The following is a 22,004-nucleotide window of genomic DNA, read 5'->3' as shown; positions in this document are numbered from 1 at the left end:
AAAGCTGAGGGTCTGTATACTGAAAGGCACAGTAAGATGACAAGTGTATTACTTTAGAGACAGATCCAACATTACAATATGATGATTAAGTACAAATAATTACTGAACTTGAAGAAGTAATACATAGATTCAGGTGGGATCATCTGATACCATTAAGACAACATAAGCAAGAAACCAGAAATTTTAACTGAAAGTGAGACAAAACTGTATTAATTAAGGATAGCTGCACCTAGGGACCGTAGGGCCAGCATAATGAAATACATAAAGTTGTAACATATCAAGACTTGCAAGCAACATTGAACAAGTAGAATCATATAGTTCTAGTAATAGAAGGGGAAATTAGCTAAAAATAAAGAATGTGCAAGCACATATTAGTAAGATACTAAGAAAGGTAGTGCAGTATAAACTACTGAAGGTGGTAAATCTTGATATATTTTGGGTGCTGAGAAGAGCATATTTGGCAAATATGAAAGACTCAAGTAATACTAATTTCATGAAATTTGATTATGCTCTGACATAGAAATGGGGTTCATTTTTTACATGAAATTAAGAACCCTAAATATTTGGAAAAGTTAAAAAATGGAGTGGATCTAGTAGGCTGTGATACTTGTGTTCGAGGATATTGGGTACTCAGTCTCACAGGCAAAACAGAGGGCAAGTAGATTACATATGTGGGTCTAGATTCATGCTGCACTTCTGCAGACCATTTTATGAGGTGAATGATGACCTGTTATACTGTGCCCCTTAAAAACCTTATGCCACATTTCTGTCTATATACCCCCAATGTCCAACTGCAAAGTGCAGTGTCATATACCACCACATGCTACATAAGAAAAGTATTCAAATGCAAGGGTATTTTTAATATTTCATCCTATAGCAATAAATTATCAGTGGTCTACAAATGTGGCACGCCATACATCAACCAAAAACACATATACATATGTTGTAGCCTAATGATCTTAACTTGTGTTAAGCACAATCAAATACCTTCAGCTATTATAGTACTTGGAAATAGTCAAGTCTTAATGTATTCAAAAATACAACTACCACTGAGGATTAAGATTTTGAGCTGTTAATGAGCTGCATCCTGTAGTTCAAGGTACAGGGTTTGAGTCTTTCCACCTCCTGTATGATTGAGCAAGTCCCTTAACCAGACAGTGCTCTTGGGTCACTCTAGAAAGGCATACCTGTGTCTAGTGGACTTTCCCAGAAAACCGATGTATAAAAAAAAAAATAAAATGAAAATATCAATACCTCTGCATGTTATCTGATTATCACAGCCTTAACTTATTTTTACAAGCTGACATTGAAGTGGGGGTGGGAAGTGTGTTTGACATGATACATAAGCCATCTGATATGTTTATATCATGACCTGTTAAAGCACTGTACTTCAAGATTGCAGTAATACAACACTGGGCAGTCAATTGATGACATTTTGTCTTATGTTTGTGACTCTGGTCCATGATGGGCCAGGAACTAGTGTGGCCTGACATGGCACAAGTTCAGGAATGAAAGGTCATCTGTACACATTATTCTCTATTACCATAAACTCTTCTGCACCTCATTATAGTTTTAACACATCACTGGTGATAACAATTGCCTGACTACCCTCTCTACTGTGACTGGCCAGTGCATCTTGTGAGAATTTTCACAAGTGTCTGCGGTGCACCAACAAAATACTTAGTCCCCACTGCTGTGGATATTTGTAGTATACATATTATCACTACTGTTATATTGTAAATGTACACATATGGATTCACATGGTATCTAATGGACAGCAATATGATGTAGTTTGCCTTGGCTGGACATTATATTGCTTGTATTGCCTTGTTATATAGCTGTTGCATTTCTGGGACATGATGTGCTTCATGTGCAAGTTTTCTGTCGTACATTGATTTCAGGCTTAAGACAGGCTACATGCATCTAATCTTCAGGGAAGTAATGGCATGGGTAACGCAACGCATGGTACTTGATGCGTGCATGTTTACAAGCTGTTATCTGTATGTTGTTATTCACTGAAAGAGACTGTGGTATGTAGTAACATGTCAGATGTTTGCCAAGGAAAATAACTTATCCATGCTTTGACAGGAGCAACTGCAATCAGTAATCCCTACCCATTAGCCTTCTGTAATTTGTTCTATGTCTCTCAGTCTGACCAACTGTCCTTGTCTAAAATGAGTCTTGTGTAACAGTGCCATGTTTCTCCTTTTCTTAGTTGTTTTATGTGTAGTGCCTTTAGCCACCCTGAACTGTCCGCTAATCTAGGAGTGCAGTGGTGCAGTGGTTAGCATTGTCACCTTACAGCAAGATGTTCTCTGGTTTGATTCTTGGCTGTGGTGCCTTCTGTGTGGAATCTACATGTCCTTCCTGTGTTTGTGTGAGTTTCCTCCTACATTCCAAAGACATTTGTCTGGAGTGTTTCTCCCCAGGCCTCTGATGAAAATGTGCTCTGTCCCAATTGGACTTTCCTGTTTAACAAATATAAAATAATTTAGCACATTCCTTATAACTATAGAAGTTCTTATAATGCAAAATAACATATGGCTTTACCTTCAGTAATCTAGCTATTTATTTCCATATAAACTGATTTTCTTTTTTTGGACTGCGCAGCCCGGCATATTAAATCCTAAATGAATCACAACAACAATAAAATTTATCCTATATGATATGCTCTACCCTATCCTAAAACAATAAAGACCAAATAATCATAAAAATGACATAGTTAAACAAATCTCCTGTAACAGTAATTAAACAGCACATACTTCACTGTATTCCAAGATCATTTATGCTATCTTGGAAATCTCCTTGCCCTTGAACCAAACCAGTTTGATTTTAGAATGAGAAGAACTTGTATCTTTAATCTTGTAGACGTCATTAAAAAGGTCACTAAAGGGTCACATCATTCACACTGCATATTGTAACATTTCCATGCATGTATTACTAACAAAATTGCTAGGAAGCTACTTTTGATTTTTGGTTGCTGCCTTCCCCTACTGTGCCTTCTTTCCCCTGGGGCCAGTAAATTGGGGAGGTGCCCAAGACATGTTCTTTTGCCAGGTGGGACTCATCCCTTCAGACACAAAGATCTCTTAGTCTACAGGTTTCCGTAACTGGGGAAGAGGAGAAGATAAGCCATTGATAACATACTGTGGCCATCTGGGGTTTTAACTTTAAGAACTACCAACCTTTTATTTATTTATTTTATTTATTTGATATTTGTTAACCAGGTTAGTGCAGCTGAGCCAGAAGCCCATTTTCAGTGGAGACCCGAGGAGAAAATCTGCAATACATATATTTATAACAAGTACAATAAAAACATGATATCTAAAAAACAATACATAGTAGTTGCGGTTTTGAGTTTACAATTAACAGGTAGTAGGTATCACTGTGTGAATACAGCATCAATTTACATCTGGGAAAACATCTCTAGAATGAGTGCAGTGTAAAATTATGATTAAGTCTCAGTAATCAGAGGACTGTGTAGGTGGAAATAGCCTAAGTGAAAGTACAGTTGGAGATTTAGTACTAGTATAGTGTAGTAGTATGAAGCTCAGATTAGATTTATGTAAATACACTGTATATACAGGGAAGATCTTCTTCTTTCAGCTTTTTCCCGGTTAGGTGTTGCCACAGTGGATCACCTGTCTGCTCATAATTGGCAGTGGAGTTTTACGGTGTCAAGTTGCCAGCCCGGCGCCCACCCTTCCATAGAAGGCACACACACACACACCTAGTGTCAATTTAGAGTACCAATCCACCTAAAGCATGCCTTTGGGATGTGGGAGGAAATGGGAGTACCTGGAGGAAACCCACATGACCACAGGGAGGACATGCAGACTCTGCACAGAAGGCACCCCAGCCAAGGATTGAACTGGAGAACTTTTTGCTGTAAGGCGGCAATGCTAACCACTGCACCACCGTGAAAATAGGATATGAATATCCTAGGTAGAGACAATATATCTGAGAAGGAAGAGTAAGGGAAGAATAGAAGAACTGTACAGGCAGGTGGATAGACAGATGAGGTACATAAAGGTTGGGAAGGGGTGGAGATTTTAGGTAGGTTCCTGACATGGACAGGTCCGTGAATTAAGAAAGAGTAGTTTTAGTTGCTTTTTGAATTGGTTACTGTTAGAGATACTCTAATGTTAGAAGAAAGTTTATTCCAGGATAAGGACACATTGCGGTTATATACATAGGGATTTACCTATGTTTTTGTTAGGCTTACGAATGGCAAGTAGTTGTTGATCGGAGCATGTGAGAGGTCTGGTCTGGTGGGGGTATACAATGAGACTAGTATTGAGAGAGAGGGGCAGGCTCTGGGTTTGTAGAGGATGGCGTGAGTGATTTGAAGTTGTGCTAAAAGTAGTTGATCAGAGTATTCAGGCCAATTGGGTTGTTTTAATGAAATACAATGGCGAGATCTGTAGGGTTGGTTAGTGGCAAATTTTGCAATTTTATTATAGGTTTGCTCTAGTTGGGTGATTAAAGTGGTTTGAAGGTTTGTAAGAATGGGAGCAGCATAGAGAAGGCCAGGTAGAAGAAATGCTCTCGCTAGGGATAGCTTAGTTTCAGGAGTAAGGAAGTTTCTGTTACGATATAATAGTTCTAACTTTTGATGGGTCTTCTTTGGTTCTTTTATGGTGGACATGGTGGTCAAATTTAAGCCGGTCATCTATAATAGTGCCAAGGAGTTTTGTATTCTGATCTGCAGTGATGATAGTATTATCGGGAGAGGAGATGGAGAAGGTAGGTTTATGAAATGAGAGTGTATTAGGAAGGAAGAGTAAAAGTTTAGTTTTCTTAGGGTTTAGGATAAGCTGGTTTTCGTTGAGCCACTTTTTGATGGAATTGAATGTGTCCTGTGTAAGGGAAAGGAGCTGAGACAAGTTATCTGAGGATGTGATGAGTGTTGAGTCATCAGCATACTGGATAAGAGTAGAGTGGTTGCAGGCAGAATAAAGGTTGTTGGTAAAGATATTGAATAGGAGGCCTAGGATGGAGCTTTGTGGAACCCCTGTATTTACAGGTAGGAAGGGGGAGCATTAAGTAAGCCATCGGACAGATTGTAGTCTATTAGAGAGGTAGCTGGAGAACCACTGCACTGTGGCAGGAGAGAGATTAAGATCAGTTAGTTTTGAAAGAAGTTTAGAGTGGGAAATTGTATTGAAAGCTTTGGCTAGATCAAGAAAGCAACATGATACAAGTTGGTTATTGTCTCTGGCCTGTGCAACAGTCTGCGTGAAAGAAAGGAGGGCAGTAGCAGTACTGTAGTTGGCCGGAAACCATGTTGTGTGGGGGTTAAGAGGTTATCCTGGATAGGTAGTTAAGGAGTTGAGTGTGGACACACTTTTCTAGAATTTTTGAAACAGGAGATAAGATGGCTATTGGGTGGAAGTTAGAGGGGTCTATGGAGTTACCTCTTTTGTGGAGTAGTATGGTAAGGAAGGACTTCTCAATGTTAGGAACTGTGTTTTCTTGAATTGGCCTATTAATTAGGATAGAGATGAGCAAAGCAATGGAGTCAACTGCTAGTTTGAGGAAGAGAGGGGGTAGTTTGTCAGCTGAGAGGGGAACAAGGCTTAATTTTATGGAGAAAAGATTTGATATAGGAGGTGGGAACAGGTTTAAGGGAGAAAGAAGTCATATTACTTTTTGTAAGGTGGGGCGATAGGGTGGGATGAACAGGTGTTTTGTTCAGAGTGAGTTAGTTTTTGGATAGTATCGATGAAGTAGTTATTGAGGAGGGTTGCTGTGTCAAGAGGTGAGTTGTTTGGAAAGGGGCTAGGGATAGAGGGGTTGCTGGTGTGTAGAATTTTATTTATGGTGGATCAGAGTTTTTTAGGGTTTGAGAGGTGATTGGCTTGAGTTGGATTATAGAAGTTTTTCTTGTCTTGATGCACGCATTTTTTTTAGTGAGGTTTCTAAGCTCTTTGTAGCTTTGTAGTAGGGTTGAGGATTTGGTTTCCTTGCCAGGCTTTCCAAATACTGTCTCTTTTTGTGCATGAGGGAGCATGTCTCTCTGGATAACCAAGATGCATGGTTGGCTTTAATCCTAATTTTACTTTGGGGGGCAACTGAGTCTACGATATTGAGGAAGGTTTGGTTAAATGCATCTATGGTTTTGCTGAGGGGAAGGTGGTGAAGGAATGACCAATTAATGGATGTAAGAGTGGAGTTAAATGGGTCAGCATTGAAAGAAGATAATTTATGGCAGTCTCTGTAAAAATGGGATTTAGGTATTGGGATAGAGTATCTTTGGATGTGAATGGGAAGATGGTCACTGAGGGAGTCTGAAAGGGTGTGAGGGTTATGATAGAGATAAAAGTTGTTAGTGAGGATCCAGTCAAGGATGGTAGTGGTACCAGCAGCTTTGTTAATATGAGTAGGGTATGTGATAAGTTGTCTGAACCCATTGAGATTTATAGCTATGTTAGGGGGGTCAGACATATGTTCTGACCAGTCTATGTTGACATGGTACCTTCTACTGAGATTCTGAGCTAGTGTCAGAGGTGGGCATTAAATTGCACAAGTAGGTAAATCGCCCAATTTATATAGTGGTGCATATCTTTCTTTCTGTCTTTGCTTGTCCACCTACTGCAACTACATCTAGTCTTTCAAAGACCAGTATCAGCACCAGGGGTCTTGAGGTGTTCACACACTCTACATGCCTCCACACCCTCCTCCTGAAACAAACAAGATCTTTCCCTAGCCAACCTCAGGAGACTCACAAACTAGTAATTGAATTAAGATTACCTGGGTCATAATCAGGACACAGCACACAGTGATTGAAACTGTAGACTCATTTAAGGACCTGGCTATATGGGTAGATTCAACTATGAGTTTTTCTGATCATGTCAACCAATTGGTTAATGATAGTAATAGAACTATAGGTTGTATAAAACGATTTATAAAGTCTAGGAAATCAAAAATAATGAAGTCATTGTTTGTTAGTTACATTAGACCCAAACTTGAGTATGGAATAAAAATATAGAAACCATATAAGAAAACAAGCATGAGTAAACTGGAAAGAGTACAGCAGAAATGTAACATGGGCATCCATGGATGTGAAAATTTAAGTTATTTTGAAAGACTAAAATATCTGAACTTGTACAGTGTCTCTTATAGATGTCTAAGAGGAGATCTTATTTAGGTATATAGGGCATTTAGAGACAGCTACCTCTGGGAATGTTTGGGATTATCAAAAAGTACTAGAGAATCATCAGACGACCTAGGTAGATGATTCTATAGGAATGAGAAGTGTACTAACTGGATTTCTGACAGAGTAGCTGATGCATGGACAGACTTCCAAATTGCATTAAAGCAAGTACAAGTTGAGATATTTTTAAGAACAGTCTGGACACTTATTATGGGAACAAGTGTTTTGGCATATTGGCAAGCTAGAAGGGCATTAATGCCCATGCTTGAAATATTTGTATGTATGTAGGGCTTCATCCTTGTATAGTAATGGTGTTAACAGGCTTACTAAACTTAATTAAATAATGATGTTGTATGTTGAATACTTAATTGGTTGACTTGACAGAGATTCCTCTGAAAATAAAAACATTAGCAGGAGTGTCCCATGGGGCTAAGTGTTGGGGTCCCCACTCCTTTTCATTATTTTTATCTTTGATATCCAATCTAATGTTCCAGGCCTGCTGTTATTTGGGTCTATATCACGTTGTTGAACTTTTAAAAGTTTGAACATCATATGGTCGACACCATATGATCGAACTTTTAAAAGTTCAGACATTTCAACGGAGATCTCTGTACAGTGCGGAAAGGGAATATTTCCCTTTTCTGCACTGTAGTGCGATCTCGCAGTTGCTATATTTAAAGAGTGGGGGGTTGGGGGTGCACGGGGGCTTGACCCCATCTTAATCTGTTCAGGTAGGTTTTTTCTTTGGTTTATTTTTTTAATTACAATTTCGAACTTTTAAAAGTTCGATCATACGGTGTTAACCATATGACGTTCAAACGTTTAAAAGTTCGATTATGCAGTATAGATGCTGTTATTTAACTTTGGTGATGACTACAAACTGAACTCAATTGTCAAATCACCTTTCAACACATAGTCACTTCAGCAATGGCTTGTCTATGTCTCTTCTTCATGCACTAACAAGGGACATAAGCTAAAATGCAAAGAAACAAAGTATAGTTCTAATGAAAAAATAACATATTGCTACTTCAAGGTATATAAATGACAGACCAGATACAATCAAAAGGGACTTGGGCACCTTATAGACAACTCATTCTGATTTGACTAAGCCAGTATAGTGGCATACAGGGATAAAATCCTGACTATGGTCTTGTTGAACTGTATTGGATTGGTGGCTCTGGCACTTGTTTTTACTGGCATGAGAGGAAGGGTGTGCTCATTCTGGCGGGAGGGTGAAGCACAGCAGGACAGGTATCCAGGGATGGGTATTCAGCTCACCAAGTCACCACGTGATGTTAACCTTCATCAGTGACTGCACGTTTGGTACTCACACTCGAAGGTCATTATCAGTCCTTGCACTGGTGTACATAGCATACCCCCTCCACCCAGTGGTGGGGTTACAAGCACAGAAATGCTCTCATTGCCAGGATGCATCCCAAAGTCTGCCCGAACAGTATCTTCTCTAGATGTCTCTCACCCAAGGAATTCTGTGAACTCTCCACATCTAGGGAAATAATGGTCTTGAGTCTAAGAAGAGAAAGAGGGTATTGGTCAGGCAGAGGAGGGAGAAGCACCTTGAAAAAAACATGGATAAATGAAAAAGTCTCACTATTTTTATTTCTCCATGATTGTTCAGAAATTCTTAGGTTTGACTCAAATAATTTCCAAAGGCATTTCCTCTAGAAATAAAGAAGTCTTAGTGCCCCTTTATTTTCCCTCATAAATCATATTATTGAATATAACACTCCTTTCAGTATATATATTTCTGAACATTTTGTACAGCTTGAGAGGCATTAAGGCTTTTTGTCTAAAGTGATCACCGGTCTCAAGTTCCTGAGCTCTCAAATAAACTGACAACCCTTTCATTAGTCTTATACTGACCCATTTGAAATCACCTTTGCCTTGCTTTTTTGAGCGATGAAGACATTGACCAATTAAACCTTCTTACATAGAACCAATGGCTTCTATAACACCCGTATCAGCTGATATCAACATCAACAAATAAATAAGACTCATTGGTGAGATGATGACATAAACCAGTGCATCCCACACTTATGAAATAATTCCTCCTACATACCAAGCAAAGCAGTACTCTGGCTTCTTTTTAAGTTAATCTTGAAAACTGGATGGGCAGTCATAAATGTTTCCATGGGTTATCCTGCTTGCCCTTCTAGGGGCTGAACATTTCTGCATTGCATAGTAATTTAATTGGCTTATTTGGCTAGGCTTTGAATGGTCTTAGTAACTGCATGCCTATTATACAAACTGCAGTCACTGCTAAAGCTGAAAGCTAAACAAAATGAGATGCCTTTTGGGAGGATTGCTTAAAGCAGTGTGCCATCAATAGGTTAGTGTCTTTTGTCATTTAGATATTCATTGCATATTTTGCAATACCATGTGAGCTGTCATGGTATCTGGGACACAATGTTTATTTATACATGCATTTACAGATTAGGGAAACAAGGAGAAAGGAAAAAAGATCCTTCATAAGTTTAGGTACTTCTCTGGGCAAGCTTCGCAGCAACAGTTCTGTTTCACGAAGACTGTTGCCCCATTAATGGAAAAGTACTCTTGCCATGTCAGGGAACACTAGTTCCTGGCCCATGCAGAATCATGGACCAGAGTCACAAACATAAGACAAAATGTCTTCAGTTGACCTGTCCAGTGTTGTATTACTGCAGTCTTGAAGTACAGTGCTTTAACAGGTCATGATATAAACATATCAGATGGCTTGTGTATCATGTCAAACACACTTCCCACCCCCACTTCAATGGTCAGTTTGTAAAAATAAATTAAGGCTGTGATAATCAGATAACATGCAGAGGTGTTAATATTTTCATTTTATTTATTTTTTATATGCTATTAAAAAATGAGAAATGGGGCCACACCACTTTTTCTAAAGAGAGGCCAAACTTTCTGCTCTCTTAGAGTGGAAAGCTTATAAATAATTGCTGCTAGATGGGTCAGTTACATCACGTAAACAGAGTTCTTGGGAGTTAATGGTTATCTTCAGGATAGCTGAGTACTATACAGTATATACTAGGTTAATGACCACCAGGGCTTTTATAAGCCTAGCTGTGCACCCCAACACATGGAAGCTGGGTGTCTATTACAGGGGTATGTTACTTTTGAGGTGCTAAGGGCCTTTGGGGGGTATGTTAGTTAGGAAATATTTTACTTACTGTCTGCCTCTGCCCATTAGAGACATGGGGACCAGACTGGGTATGAATTTACAATTTCTGAAGCAATGGTCAAGGTTACATCTTAATAGGATCAGGAATGAACTCTGCTTCCTCTAGATGGGGTGCCTATTCCATAGTGCAAGGATCCTTTGAGATACATATCAGTCTCACCAGCATATTCGATTTATGTTACAGACAAAGTTTAAATCCTTGGATCTAGTGTTTTTAGTGCTGTTTATTTTGCAGATGTGCAAAAAATCCCTCAGGGTTGAATCTGAAGATGCCTTATGTGCCAGACATAGATCACCTTTCAGTAGCCTGTAGGAGACTGAGTATAAAGATAGGACCTCAAGGTGATCTGTGTAGGACAGTGTGTTAATACCTGGGTTCTCCTGTTGCTCCTCAGCTGTTGCAAATGCCTGATCATGCACATGCCAAAGGGGGCACTGTACTCGATGTGTCTGATAAAGTCCAAGTAAAGTGGTATTATAACTTCCTTGAACCTGGATGCCATATCCGTTCTTACAAGTTGGGCAACAATAAAATGACTATCTTACTGTCTTGGCTATGTGTTGGCCAAATGCCTGATTACCATCTATATATGTTTCAAGATCACTAATTACTGGATCAACTCTTAGGGCTGTTTTATTGATGGAGTATTTGGCTTGTGGGTATGTTTTCCCAAAGGACCCTATAATGGATTGTCATTGAGTTTTAAACTGTGGCTTGGCACCAATCACTTATCTGTGTTAGGTCCTCTTGCAGGATGTCAGTGTCATTGGGGGAATCTATGATAGCTCCCAGTTTACAGTCGTCTTCAAACTTGATAAGCCAGAGGCCCTTGATATTGGCTTGACTCTGAAAAGCAGATGCCAAACAGGAGCAAGCACAGCATGGATCCCTGAGGTGTTCCTTTTGTGCCCAGTCACTTGGTGGTGGATAGTCTCACAAATCCTGACTTGTTGGGTGTTATCTGTGAGGCAGATGGCAATCCAGTGAGTTATGTATGGATTTTTATCTAGTTTGGTGAGTTTATCAAAAATACATAAGTGGGAGATCATGTCAAACATCATAACCAGGTCAAGGTATACAGTATGCACCATCTTCCCCTCATCATTTTCCTTAGTGACCCTCTGGAAGAAGTCTTCCAGATCAAGTAGGAAAGACTTCCCCTTGACAAAGCCAAACTGGGAGGGTCCAGTGACTATAGGTTGCCAATGTCCTTGTTGATCATTTCCATGATAATTCATTCCATAGCTTTGCATATAAGACTTGTTAGACTGATAGATATGTAGTTTCTGGGGTCAGTTGATGGACCACCCTTGTAACGAGGGAATGAGAGTTGCAGTCCTCCATTCACTTGATATGTAACATGTTTTCAGGCTGCAGTTGAAAAGTGACTCAAGTGGTCCTGAAAGGTTAAGTTTTAAGCTATCTGGGAAGCAACCCAGGATATTGTTGGGGACTTTGAGCACATTGAGCCAGTGTTCTTTGCCTTGGCAAGTGCTGTTAAGACTTGCACCTTGCTGATAGTCGGGGGAGTAAACTAATACTGATTTCACAGGGGATAAGATTTGAGCTGGATTTGCTAGCAGATTGTCTCTGCTCAGTGAAGGTGATGCCATTTACCATGAATTGAGCACATTGCTGTGTGTTACCTTTAAGGTTTCAGACATAGTTGAAGAGGGTCTTGTGGCTGTCAGCCTAAGAGGCTATCCTGATCTAGAAACTGGCCTTGAATCCTCATAGTTTTGTGCTTAATTTAATAAGTGAACTCTTCTTTGTGACACTAGCTGTTTCTGATCTTGGCCATGACTTTTTTTTCCTTTTATTATATACCCTGTTAAGGTTGGGATTTCACCAGTATGGTTTACTTTTGGTGTTTATTATGGGCTTATTTCTAATAGGCAGACAAGCCTCTATTTAGCCATTCACATTTCTGTGAATAATTCTGTTGCTGTGATCTTAGGGTTCAGGGAGCATTGAATTTCGACAAACTGTCAGACAGTAGGATGTAGTTTGCTTTAAAAGAGTTCTAAGCTGTTACAGGTTTAGTTGGGTGTTGCAAGTTGATTTTTATGAGACAGCTTTATGATTTGATCTCAGCAGTGAGGATGTCACTTGTGGTGCTGTGTTGTCCCCATGTTACAACTAGTACAAAAAACTGCTGATTGCATACTGTTTTTATGCACCATATAAATGGTATGTGAATGTATTCCTTTAAAAAATGTATGTGGCAAATAATTTTTGGTGTAATACCCTTGCTGGTTATCTAGGCTTAGCTAAGGTAACACAGCCCAGAGGGAATGGTTATAGACCTGTGAACCATAGCCCTCTTCATACTTACTTCATTCTGGTACTTTGAATGATAGCAACGCTTGTGAGGACACAAGGCCACACTCCAAGCTGGTCAGAAAAGGATGCCCTGATAATGGTCCACCTTTTTAAGGAGTCATAGCTGGATAAGATCCAGACATGCACAAGAGGAAGTTAATTGAAAAAGATTGACATCTAGCAGGAGTTGGGTGAGCACCTGTTACTCCTGACAGGGATCACCCACTCTGTCCAACATTTCCGCCACAGGTACAATAACCTACAAAAGTGTAGTCCCAACCAGCTGGCTCAGTGGGTTGTCTAGAGAGTAGCAAGAAGGCCAAAGTTCTATAGGAAGTATTTATTGTTATTGTTTTAGGTCATGTTAAACATAGTTCCAAAAAGTAAACTATAAGAAAGTTGCATAACTGAAGGCATTCGCTAGAAGTAATATGTGTACCTGCAAAAATCTAATGTTATTAAAATAATGCAAAAGAAAGCATATATATAGACCTGACTCTCTATTCAAATATATGGAATGTGCATGTGTTACCATAATTGTCTGTAAAAATACAAATGTAACAAATGTATGAGTAAAATAATTTGTGTATATATGTCTGTAAATCACAGACATACATCTGCATGAATACACTAAAACTAATGGTTCATGCATTTATACAGAAAGCAAAAAAGAAATGTTTGCATTTGCATATATTTTCATTTAGTATTACATTAACTTAGTGGGTATTTCAATTACATGTAGGCAGTCTGTGTAGGCCAGAAATGTATTTATTAATATAATGATTGTAAAAGTTTGTAACTATTAACTGCACATACAAGATAGTGGAACTCTATCAAGCACCACTCCTTAATCAGAGTGAAGGTTGGGGAAGAGGGGTATACATGCAGGCAGTCTGTGTAGGCCAGAAATGTATTTATTAATATAATCATTGTAAACGTTTGTAACTATTAAAGGCACATACAAGACAGTGGAACTCTATCAAGCACTACTTCGTAATCACAGTGAAGGTTGGGGAAGAAGGGTAGGGGTTCCAGTGTCAGGTGAATGTCTGGCACATACTTTCTGAGAAATGACCAGTGTTATTACTTCTGTATTACTTCTGTATATGTTGTTAAATCAGCCCTTTGTATGCTTAGAATTCTTAAGGAAGAAAACCACCAAAGACCACACTTTTGATCAGCTTAGAAATTGAAAACCTCCATGACTCGCTACATTTTTTGTGTGTGTGTGTGCACCTTCTTGCTGTACATAATTTGCAGACTGTTACATGCAAATCATATTTAAAAAAATTCCACCAAAAGTGTATCGATGTATTTATAACATACAGTAAGAGGAAGACTAGCAATGTATGAAAATTCTGATAGTAATACATATTTCAGCAAATGCATACTAAGCAAATACTGCACTAAATGGAATGCCTTGCAAATAACTACTTGTAATATGAGTAATGGTGAAAGAAAAAAAGTGTAAAATATAGGTAAACAAGAATTGCCTTATATCTTCCCTTTATAGCAGAGGAAAACATCTCCAATAATATGAGACAAGCAGCCAGACTGGTTGAAGACACTGGTAAGCATGAATAAAGTAGTAAATAATGGTGTGTGTTTAACTGATTTCATTCGTATAAATAGGGAAATATTTAATACAGCATAGTAACTGAAGCACTAGAGTGCATTTAGTACATTACTGCAAGCAGGAGGGGTGAGGGCAACACATTTTAACCACTATACCACTAGGAACTCCCCTAGAAAAAAGCTTCCTCCTCTTTGCATAGTAGAGGAAGGTTTCAATCCATCAACCTCTGGATTAAGCGCCCTCTTCTGCTGAGCCAGTCTGCTGTTGCTGTATAAGTGCAGTAGTGTGTCTTTACCTGATTTTATAAGATGTAAGTATTTATAAAGAGTGTTTTCAGGGCAATATTGCAAACAAATTGCATATCAGGCACAAATACGATTATTATGTTTGCATAGTAGACTGTGACATGTAAACCCACCAAAAATTTATGATAGCAAACACCTTCCTGCCAAGTAAGCATAAGCATTTCTGATGCAGTTTCAACCAAAGGTCTGCGTTAGCACTTCCTGTACATTCTGTTTTACTTCAATAAACATTTATAAAATAAAAATGCTTTAAAGTAAGAAACTGAATGTGGTGTAACGCAATGTGAGAATTTATTTTATGTATTTTTTCTTTTAGACCCCACCTTTTTTCTCTGTTGTTCTTTTTAAATTTTAATTATGCATTCTCTTGTCCTTTATTTCTTTTTTTTCTTTCTCTCCCATTTATGTTCCAAAATCCTTTGGAGCAGCCCAGGCACGTTCATCCCAATTTAGGGACAGCTCACCCTCTATTTGTCCAGGAATATGGTCACAGGATTAGTTAGGGTGGTATCACTGGCCCTGTAGGCACATTGTCATGTGACATCCTGGCAAGCCTCTTTGAACAGGGTTTCAGGATTTATTTCAGGATGTCCTGGAGCAAGCTTTGGACAGATGGATTTAGCCAGTGAAAGAATGTTGTCAGCATGTTCAAGGCTTGCTGTCCCAGTTGGTGCTGTCCACCACACCACCACAGGCTCCAACCCCCTCAACAATGAGGTCCTCCAGTGTACCACCATCCGGTCATGGAAACATCAGAGGATCTGTGGACTGGGACTCCTGCTGGTACTTCCTCAGCCCAAATTGTAGTCCAGTTAAGTTTTTATGCAATAGTACTTTTTAATCTATGATATGCCTCTTCTGCTTCCAGAGCTCTACACATACATACACACACACACACACACACACACACACACACACACACACACACACACACACACACACACACACACACACACACACACACACATCTCAGTCTCACAGTCTTAAGATCTCTGACTATTGCTCTTTGTTGTTTAATCAGTGTTGCATGGTTTTCTTGTCATTTGCCACCACACTCTTCTTTAACATGCCTTACCTGTCTGAATACAAGTATCAGAGAGGTCCACAGACTTCCCATAAAAATGATATACACTGAAGACTGTTGTCCCCATTAACTCAACACACACAATATGCTTTTCATGCCGGCTGCTCTATCAAATACAAATACAATGGGTTGTGGTTTGGTATAATGGTTAAGTTGCTTATTTTATAAACCTAAGGTAGAAGGTTTGATTTACAGATAAGATAATTGACTAGGCTTAAAGGCTTAAAATGTCCAACAAGGGCAGCTAGCCTAGAACTAACATATACATGAAATTACCCTACCATTCCTATAGGAATTATTAATAATGAGATGCGAAAAAAAACAAACAAATTGCTTTCTTTCATTTTGCATTGTAGTATATATTTTTCTACTGTGTAGGTCTGTAAGACTTCAGTTTGTATGACTTCTTCCCAAGCTGTTAATTTTTATTTATTTTATTTTATTTTACATTTGTTGACCGGGCTAGTCCAACTGGATACATGTCCATTTTCAGCAGAGGCTCGGGGAGATAAGTTCCTTTAAGCAAATAGAATGTAAAAATACAAAAATAATAATACTACAATACTACAATTTTAACAATGATATACATATAAAATGCAGTACAGCACTAGACTACAATAGAGGCAGTTTTAGTGATCATAACATAACAGTTGTGGTTACTTTGTTACAAGAGAGGAAGAGACAAGAAGTTATTCAATAGGAAACAACAGTGCACACATTAGAGAGCTAATTGTTAAACACCGAGAAGGCTAGGACTGGTTGAGAAAACTCAAGAGAGATACGTTAGAACAGACAAGTAAACATGCCAATGGAAAGCTTTCAGATTCAATAATTTATGAGAGGAAAAGTACAGCTAAAACCTGTTCTACACATGTAGTAAGCATTTAAGAAGGTTAATGCTCAGGGAAAGTTTATTAGTCAGGGTCTGTGTATGGACATAGCCATTGTGTTTTAAGGAAAGATTCTAGGTGCTTCTTGAAAAGTGGTGTTGAAGACAGAGAAGAAAGGTCAGTGGGAAGTTTGTTCCAAGATTTTCCCACAGTTAGTGAAAAGACAGTCACCTGATTTATTGTTGGATTTCTGGATGGTTACTAGTAATTTGTTAGCTGAGCATGGGGTTGTAAGATTCTTGTAAGGAGTGATAAGGTTACAGAGTATTGGAGTATTACTGGGATGTTGTAGTATCTTGTGGGTGATAGTAAGCTGCTGAAAGAGGAGCTGGTTTTGCAGTTCCAGCCATCCTAGCTGTTGAAGATTTTGACAATGGTGGATTCTAAATGGGTAGCCAGTAGCAAATCTGGCAATGTTATGGTAGGAGGTTGCTAGCTTATTTTGGTTAGTTTTGGATAGATTAGTGTAGATGGGGGAGGCATATAGGAGTGTGGAGATGAGATGTGTGTGCGCAATGGTAGTTCTGGCTAAAGGAGTAAGGAAAGGTTTGATCCTGTAAAGGAACCCTAGTTTTCTGTTGACTGATTTAATGGTTAGGTTAATGTGAGAGTCAAAGTTGAGGTGATGGTCAATTGTTATCCTTAAAAGTTTAGTGGTTGTGTCAGGTGCTATGACAGTGCCATTACTGGATGTGACTGTGATATCAATAGGGAAGGACTTCTGTGTGGGAGTGAATAGATTAAGTACTTTTTGGGTGATGGACTGGAGTTCAGGCGAAGAGGTGGCAGCACAGAGTAATGTAAAATCATCTGCATATTGTATGCAGGTGGCTTGAGGAAGGTTTGCATTCAGATCATTAATGAAGATAGAGAAAAGGAGGGGTCCCAAAATAGAGCCTTGAGGGACACCAAGGGTAATAGGGAGGTGAGTGGATATGTAATTGTCCCAGAGGACATCCTGTTGTCTATTTTCTAGATAGGACTTGAACCATTGGACTGCCTGTGTATCTAATGAAAGTGATTTAAGAATATCTAAAAGAAGCTGATGGTTGACCATATCGAAGGCTTTTTAGAGGTCTATAAAGAGAGCAGAGGACAGCTTGTTATTGTTTCTATTTTTATTGATGCAGTCATAAAAGGATAAGAGTGCAGTGGTAGTACTATGGAATGGCCTAAAGCCATACTGACAGTCGGCAAGTAGATTATTTTGGAGAAGGTGCTCAAGTAGCTGCTGGTGGATACATTTTTTCCATGATTTTTGCTAATGGAGAGAGTATGGCTATGGGACGAAAGTTTGAGAGTTCGTTTGAGTTACCCCCCTTATGAAGTGGGATAATATGGGAAATTTTCCAAAGAGATGGGATGGATCCTTCAGTTATGGCTCTGTTTATTAGGATAGAAATGGAATAGGCAAGCATTTTTGCTGCAGTTTGTAAGTATTCCGCTGGCAGCAGGCCAGCTGAGGGTTTACATGGTTTTAGTTTCTGAAGTAGCGCACAGATGAGGGCTGTAGGGACAGGTGTTAAATGTAATGTAGGAGGTAAAGTAGTTGAAAAGGGTGGTTCAAATGAGCTAACAGGTGGTAGGGTATTTGCTAGAGATTGGACTGTGTCTGTAAAAAAGATGTTGAAGGCATCAGCAATCTGGTTGGAAGAGTTATGAGAGAAGCCAGAAGGGGTTGGTGTCTTGGGGTGTCCTGGGTGTACGAATCTATTTATACCTGACCAGAAACTTTGTGGATTCTGTTGATGGGTTTGTTGGAGTTTGAAGTAAAAGTTTTTTTTTGTCAAGAAGTATAGCTTTTTTGTGGCGTTTCTTAGTTGTTTAATGTTTTGGTGATCTGTTGGGTTTTTAGTTGTTCTCCATTTGGCCCAGATTTTGTTTCTAATAAGCATTTTATGCCTAGTCTCTTTTGTGAGCCAGGGAGCAGTTTTGTTCCTGGTCCTAACAGTGTGAGTGGGGGCATGGTGTTCTAGGATATGCAAGAATTTAGAGTTAAAATATGACACTGCTTCATCAAGAGGGAAGTGTTTTAGTGGTGCTCAATTACAGGCTTTAAGTTCTGATTGGAAGCTTAGTGGGTTAATTTTTTTTTGTTCCGCATAGTTATAAAGATGGTTTGGTTAGGAATAAAGGTCTTTTGTGTAATTATATAAGTGAGTGGTCACTAATATCATCTGGAAGGATACCTGTATTATATGAGAGGGGATCAGTATTTACTAATATCCAGTCTAAAGTGCTTTGTTTGTTACTGGGTTTATGGATTCTGGTGGGGGTGGTAATAGTTTGGTAAAAGCCATATAAATTTATATGGATGGTAGGTTTGGCAGAAGTGCAACTATTCCAGTCAATATTAAAGTTGCCAAGCACTATGGTTTCTTGTGGGAAAGACATAGTGAGCCAGCTAAGGGTACTTTCAAGGATTTTAATATTATTGCCTGGAGGAAGGTAGGAGCAAATTATGTATAAGGATTTACTAACATTAATTTGAAGTTTAGTAATCAGGATTTCAATATTGCTTGGTGATGGTGGTTGAATATCTACAGGTGTAGCCTGTAACCCAGATTTGTACAGTATTGCAACCCCACCACCCTTTTTGGTTATATGGTCAGATCTTAAAATATTATAACCAGGTGGGATTATTTCATTGTCCAGGGCAGCTGGTTTGAGCCATGTTTCTGTTAAACATATGATGCCAAATGAGTGGATGTCTAACAGTGCATGTAACTGGCTGATTTTATTGTTTAAATTACATACATTAAGATGTGCTATAAGGAGTGAATTGGGGGTACTAGTAGGGGTGTGGAGTGGAGGTGTGTGTTAGTTGGGGGGGTCTGTGGTGACATTGTTGATGGAGCCTGGGTTGGGATGAATGTCACCATGTATGAGAAGGAGTTGCTGAAGAAAATATGTAAGTTTTACGAACTTCCAAAAATCTTCCATCACTACATGACTGTGAAACATGCAAGAGTCAGTTTGTTTCACTCTGCAAGGTATCCTGAGGTCATTCAGCTCATCTGAAATATGTCTCCCAAAACTGGTTATTCTCTGTCTCTGATGAACTACCTGCGTGCCTGCTGTAACCATTTTGTTTTTACAGGGTTCACAAAATTGTGGTGTACAGTTACAAAGCTGCAGCTCAGGGGAAGGAAATGGCTGCAAGCTTCTGTAGTTTAATCAGTTTAGGAGGAAATGAGTTCAGGTTGCAAGGCGGGATATATAGTTTACGGATATGACATTATATGTAAAGAGTCTGGAGTTTCTTTATGAAAAAGTCACCATTCCAGAAGGGGAAAAAAGTGTGATAATTTTTTCTGCATTGAAGGGTACATGCAAAATAAATGTTTTGCACATAAAAGTTTGACAAGATACCATTCCACTGTAGCAGAACTCACATTAATGAAATAAATATCCATCAGATTAATCAAAAATATGAATCACAAATCAACAAAACAACTAAAATAAAATAAAAAAAATGCTACAACTGTAAAACTCACATGCCGGCATGCTACTGAAACTGAAACATGTAAAACAAATCATCAACGTGAAATAAAACTTTATGTGTGGGAGCTACACTCTGAATTCCCCTGTGTGGAGACCCTCCCACTTACTTGTGTATACTAATGTCATGGTGGCACACCCATGAGAAAGTCAACAATGTCCACATTTTTGTCCAGGATGTTACATTTCTGTTAAGTCATGAATTAGGACAGCTTAAATTATAAAACTTAATATTGTCTAACAGCTTCATCCCTAGTTCTGGTGATAGTTAGAAACAGCATGCATTTAAGCATTGACCTCAGAATACCATATTATTTTAAGACAGTGTTTTGTTGACCTCACTTTTAACACATCTTCTGTTGAAAATATGCAGGTAGTTACAATTGCTTAACAAGGATAACTTTAGCCGTGAAGCCAGCAAAATATTGCATTATACGTTCATAGTTAAACATTTGGCAATCAGTCTGTAAACTATTACACGCTTAATACAAGAGGTCAGACTCAAGCCCTGCACTGACTTTGTTTCTTCAAGTTAAAGACCTTAACCATTATGCTAGCCTCTCCTTCCAAGGTGCTTTTGCTTGGGGTCACTAGTCTATACCCTCTTTTTTGCTGTCAGACATTTATATAGGATTCTCAGCACAGAAAAAAAAGCAGTAAGATTAATAAAACCATGTAGGTGAAGTGCCAGTTAACTTAATTTTCCTTATCTATTCCAACGTAGCCTATGGATAAAAATTCACAGATAGTTACTAGGTATGTGGTCCATGAGCCCATTGAAGTGCCTAGCCCAGTTTTCCAATTATGCCAAAGAATTCACTGGTTAAGTGACTTGCTCAGTTAAGCAAATGAAGGGAGAGAGAATCAAACCCTAAACCACAGGAAGAAGCTTGTTAACTCAGAGCCTTGATCCTTTGCACTAACTACCCATATCATAATAATCAACTCATTATATTGTGTAAATGCTATCATTGTCTCTCTTGCATTTTTAATCAAATGTGTTTAAAATATTCAATTGTCCTGACAAAAAACATATTTAAAATGAAGTTATTTACTAATTCACTGTGTTCACTTCTGAGTAAGTTTCTACTAACATAGTGGTAGCAAGTGTTCATTAGCACAAATTAAATATAAAGGAATTAAACAAACAATGAAAAATATATATGACAGCCTGTCTTAGCTGGAAAGCGTTTTAATGGAATTTATCAACACACTGGCCATTTTATCTTGTTCTATTTAATTCCTCTGTGCTTTGCAGCTGTTGTGATATTAAGTCCAGTCATAGAAAGCCTCACACCAATGTAATACATGAACAAAGAAAACATCATCCATTTGTATTAACAGTTCTTATGGCATGCAGAAAATGCATCATTAAACTTAACCTGTACCTTAAAGAGAATATGAAAGAAGGTGAAAACAAACATGTACGAGTAAAATTACCATACAGCTACATACCATATGCAAGCTGAAAGCTTAACGCAAGGAATACTTGAAGGAACTTAGAAAGAGTCCAAAACATTGTGATGTTTAAATTATATCTGATAAACTCGCTTCTAAAATATTTTAATAACCCCAACTCTCTGCAGTTGTTTTTAAGAGGAAGTACATGCAAAAGCACATTCATCACGTCTAACAAAGTAATGGGCGTGTTGCTTCACAGCTCATTTAAAACAACTTTACTGAATGAAAGGGCTAAATGTTAAAAGTACTGGTGTTAAGCATTGTCTAGTTGTTTCAAAAGCAGTAAGCAGAAACAATTATTTTGCGCCAGTTGCCAGTGAAATCATGCCCAAAGAGCACATTTTGTAGGACTTGAATAACAATTCATGATGAATACTTAATAAAAAATAAATGAATGCAAGATTTGTTACAAGAGTCCTCAGATTAGGTTGTTTTACACTGCAAGATAATAAGTCCTAGAGCAGTCGTAAAAGGTATGTGCATTCCCACTGACATCATACTTGGACACAGCACAT

The 22,004-nt window shown here is 38.6% G+C and overlaps 1 protein-coding gene across 1 annotated transcript in view; it reads right to left on the bottom strand.

Moving 5' to 3' along the window:
* LOC122794317 (class II histocompatibility antigen, B-L beta chain-like) overlaps window positions 1-21,619 on the bottom strand; it is a 378,791-nt gene extending 357,172 nt beyond the window's left edge. Inside the window, exon 1 of the mRNA XM_044062613.1 lies at window positions 21,484-21,619. Within this exon, the coding sequence (XP_043918548.1) occupies window positions 21,484-21,547 (64 nt within the window). The 5' untranslated portion in view covers window positions 21,548-21,619. The remainder of the gene's footprint in view (window positions 1-21,483) is intronic.
* Window positions 21,620-22,004: the final 385 nt, after the last annotated feature.

The sequence above is a fragment of the Protopterus annectens genome, chromosome 2.part1 (assembly GCF_019279795.1).
Source record: "Protopterus annectens isolate FY-2018-M chromosome 2.part1, PAN1.0, whole genome shotgun sequence".
In the NCBI taxonomy this organism is placed as follows: Eukaryota; Metazoa; Chordata; order Ceratodontiformes; family Protopteridae; genus Protopterus; species Protopterus annectens.
Note: the sequence above shows the minus strand (reverse complement) of the source record. Positions and strands in the feature narration are given on the sequence as shown.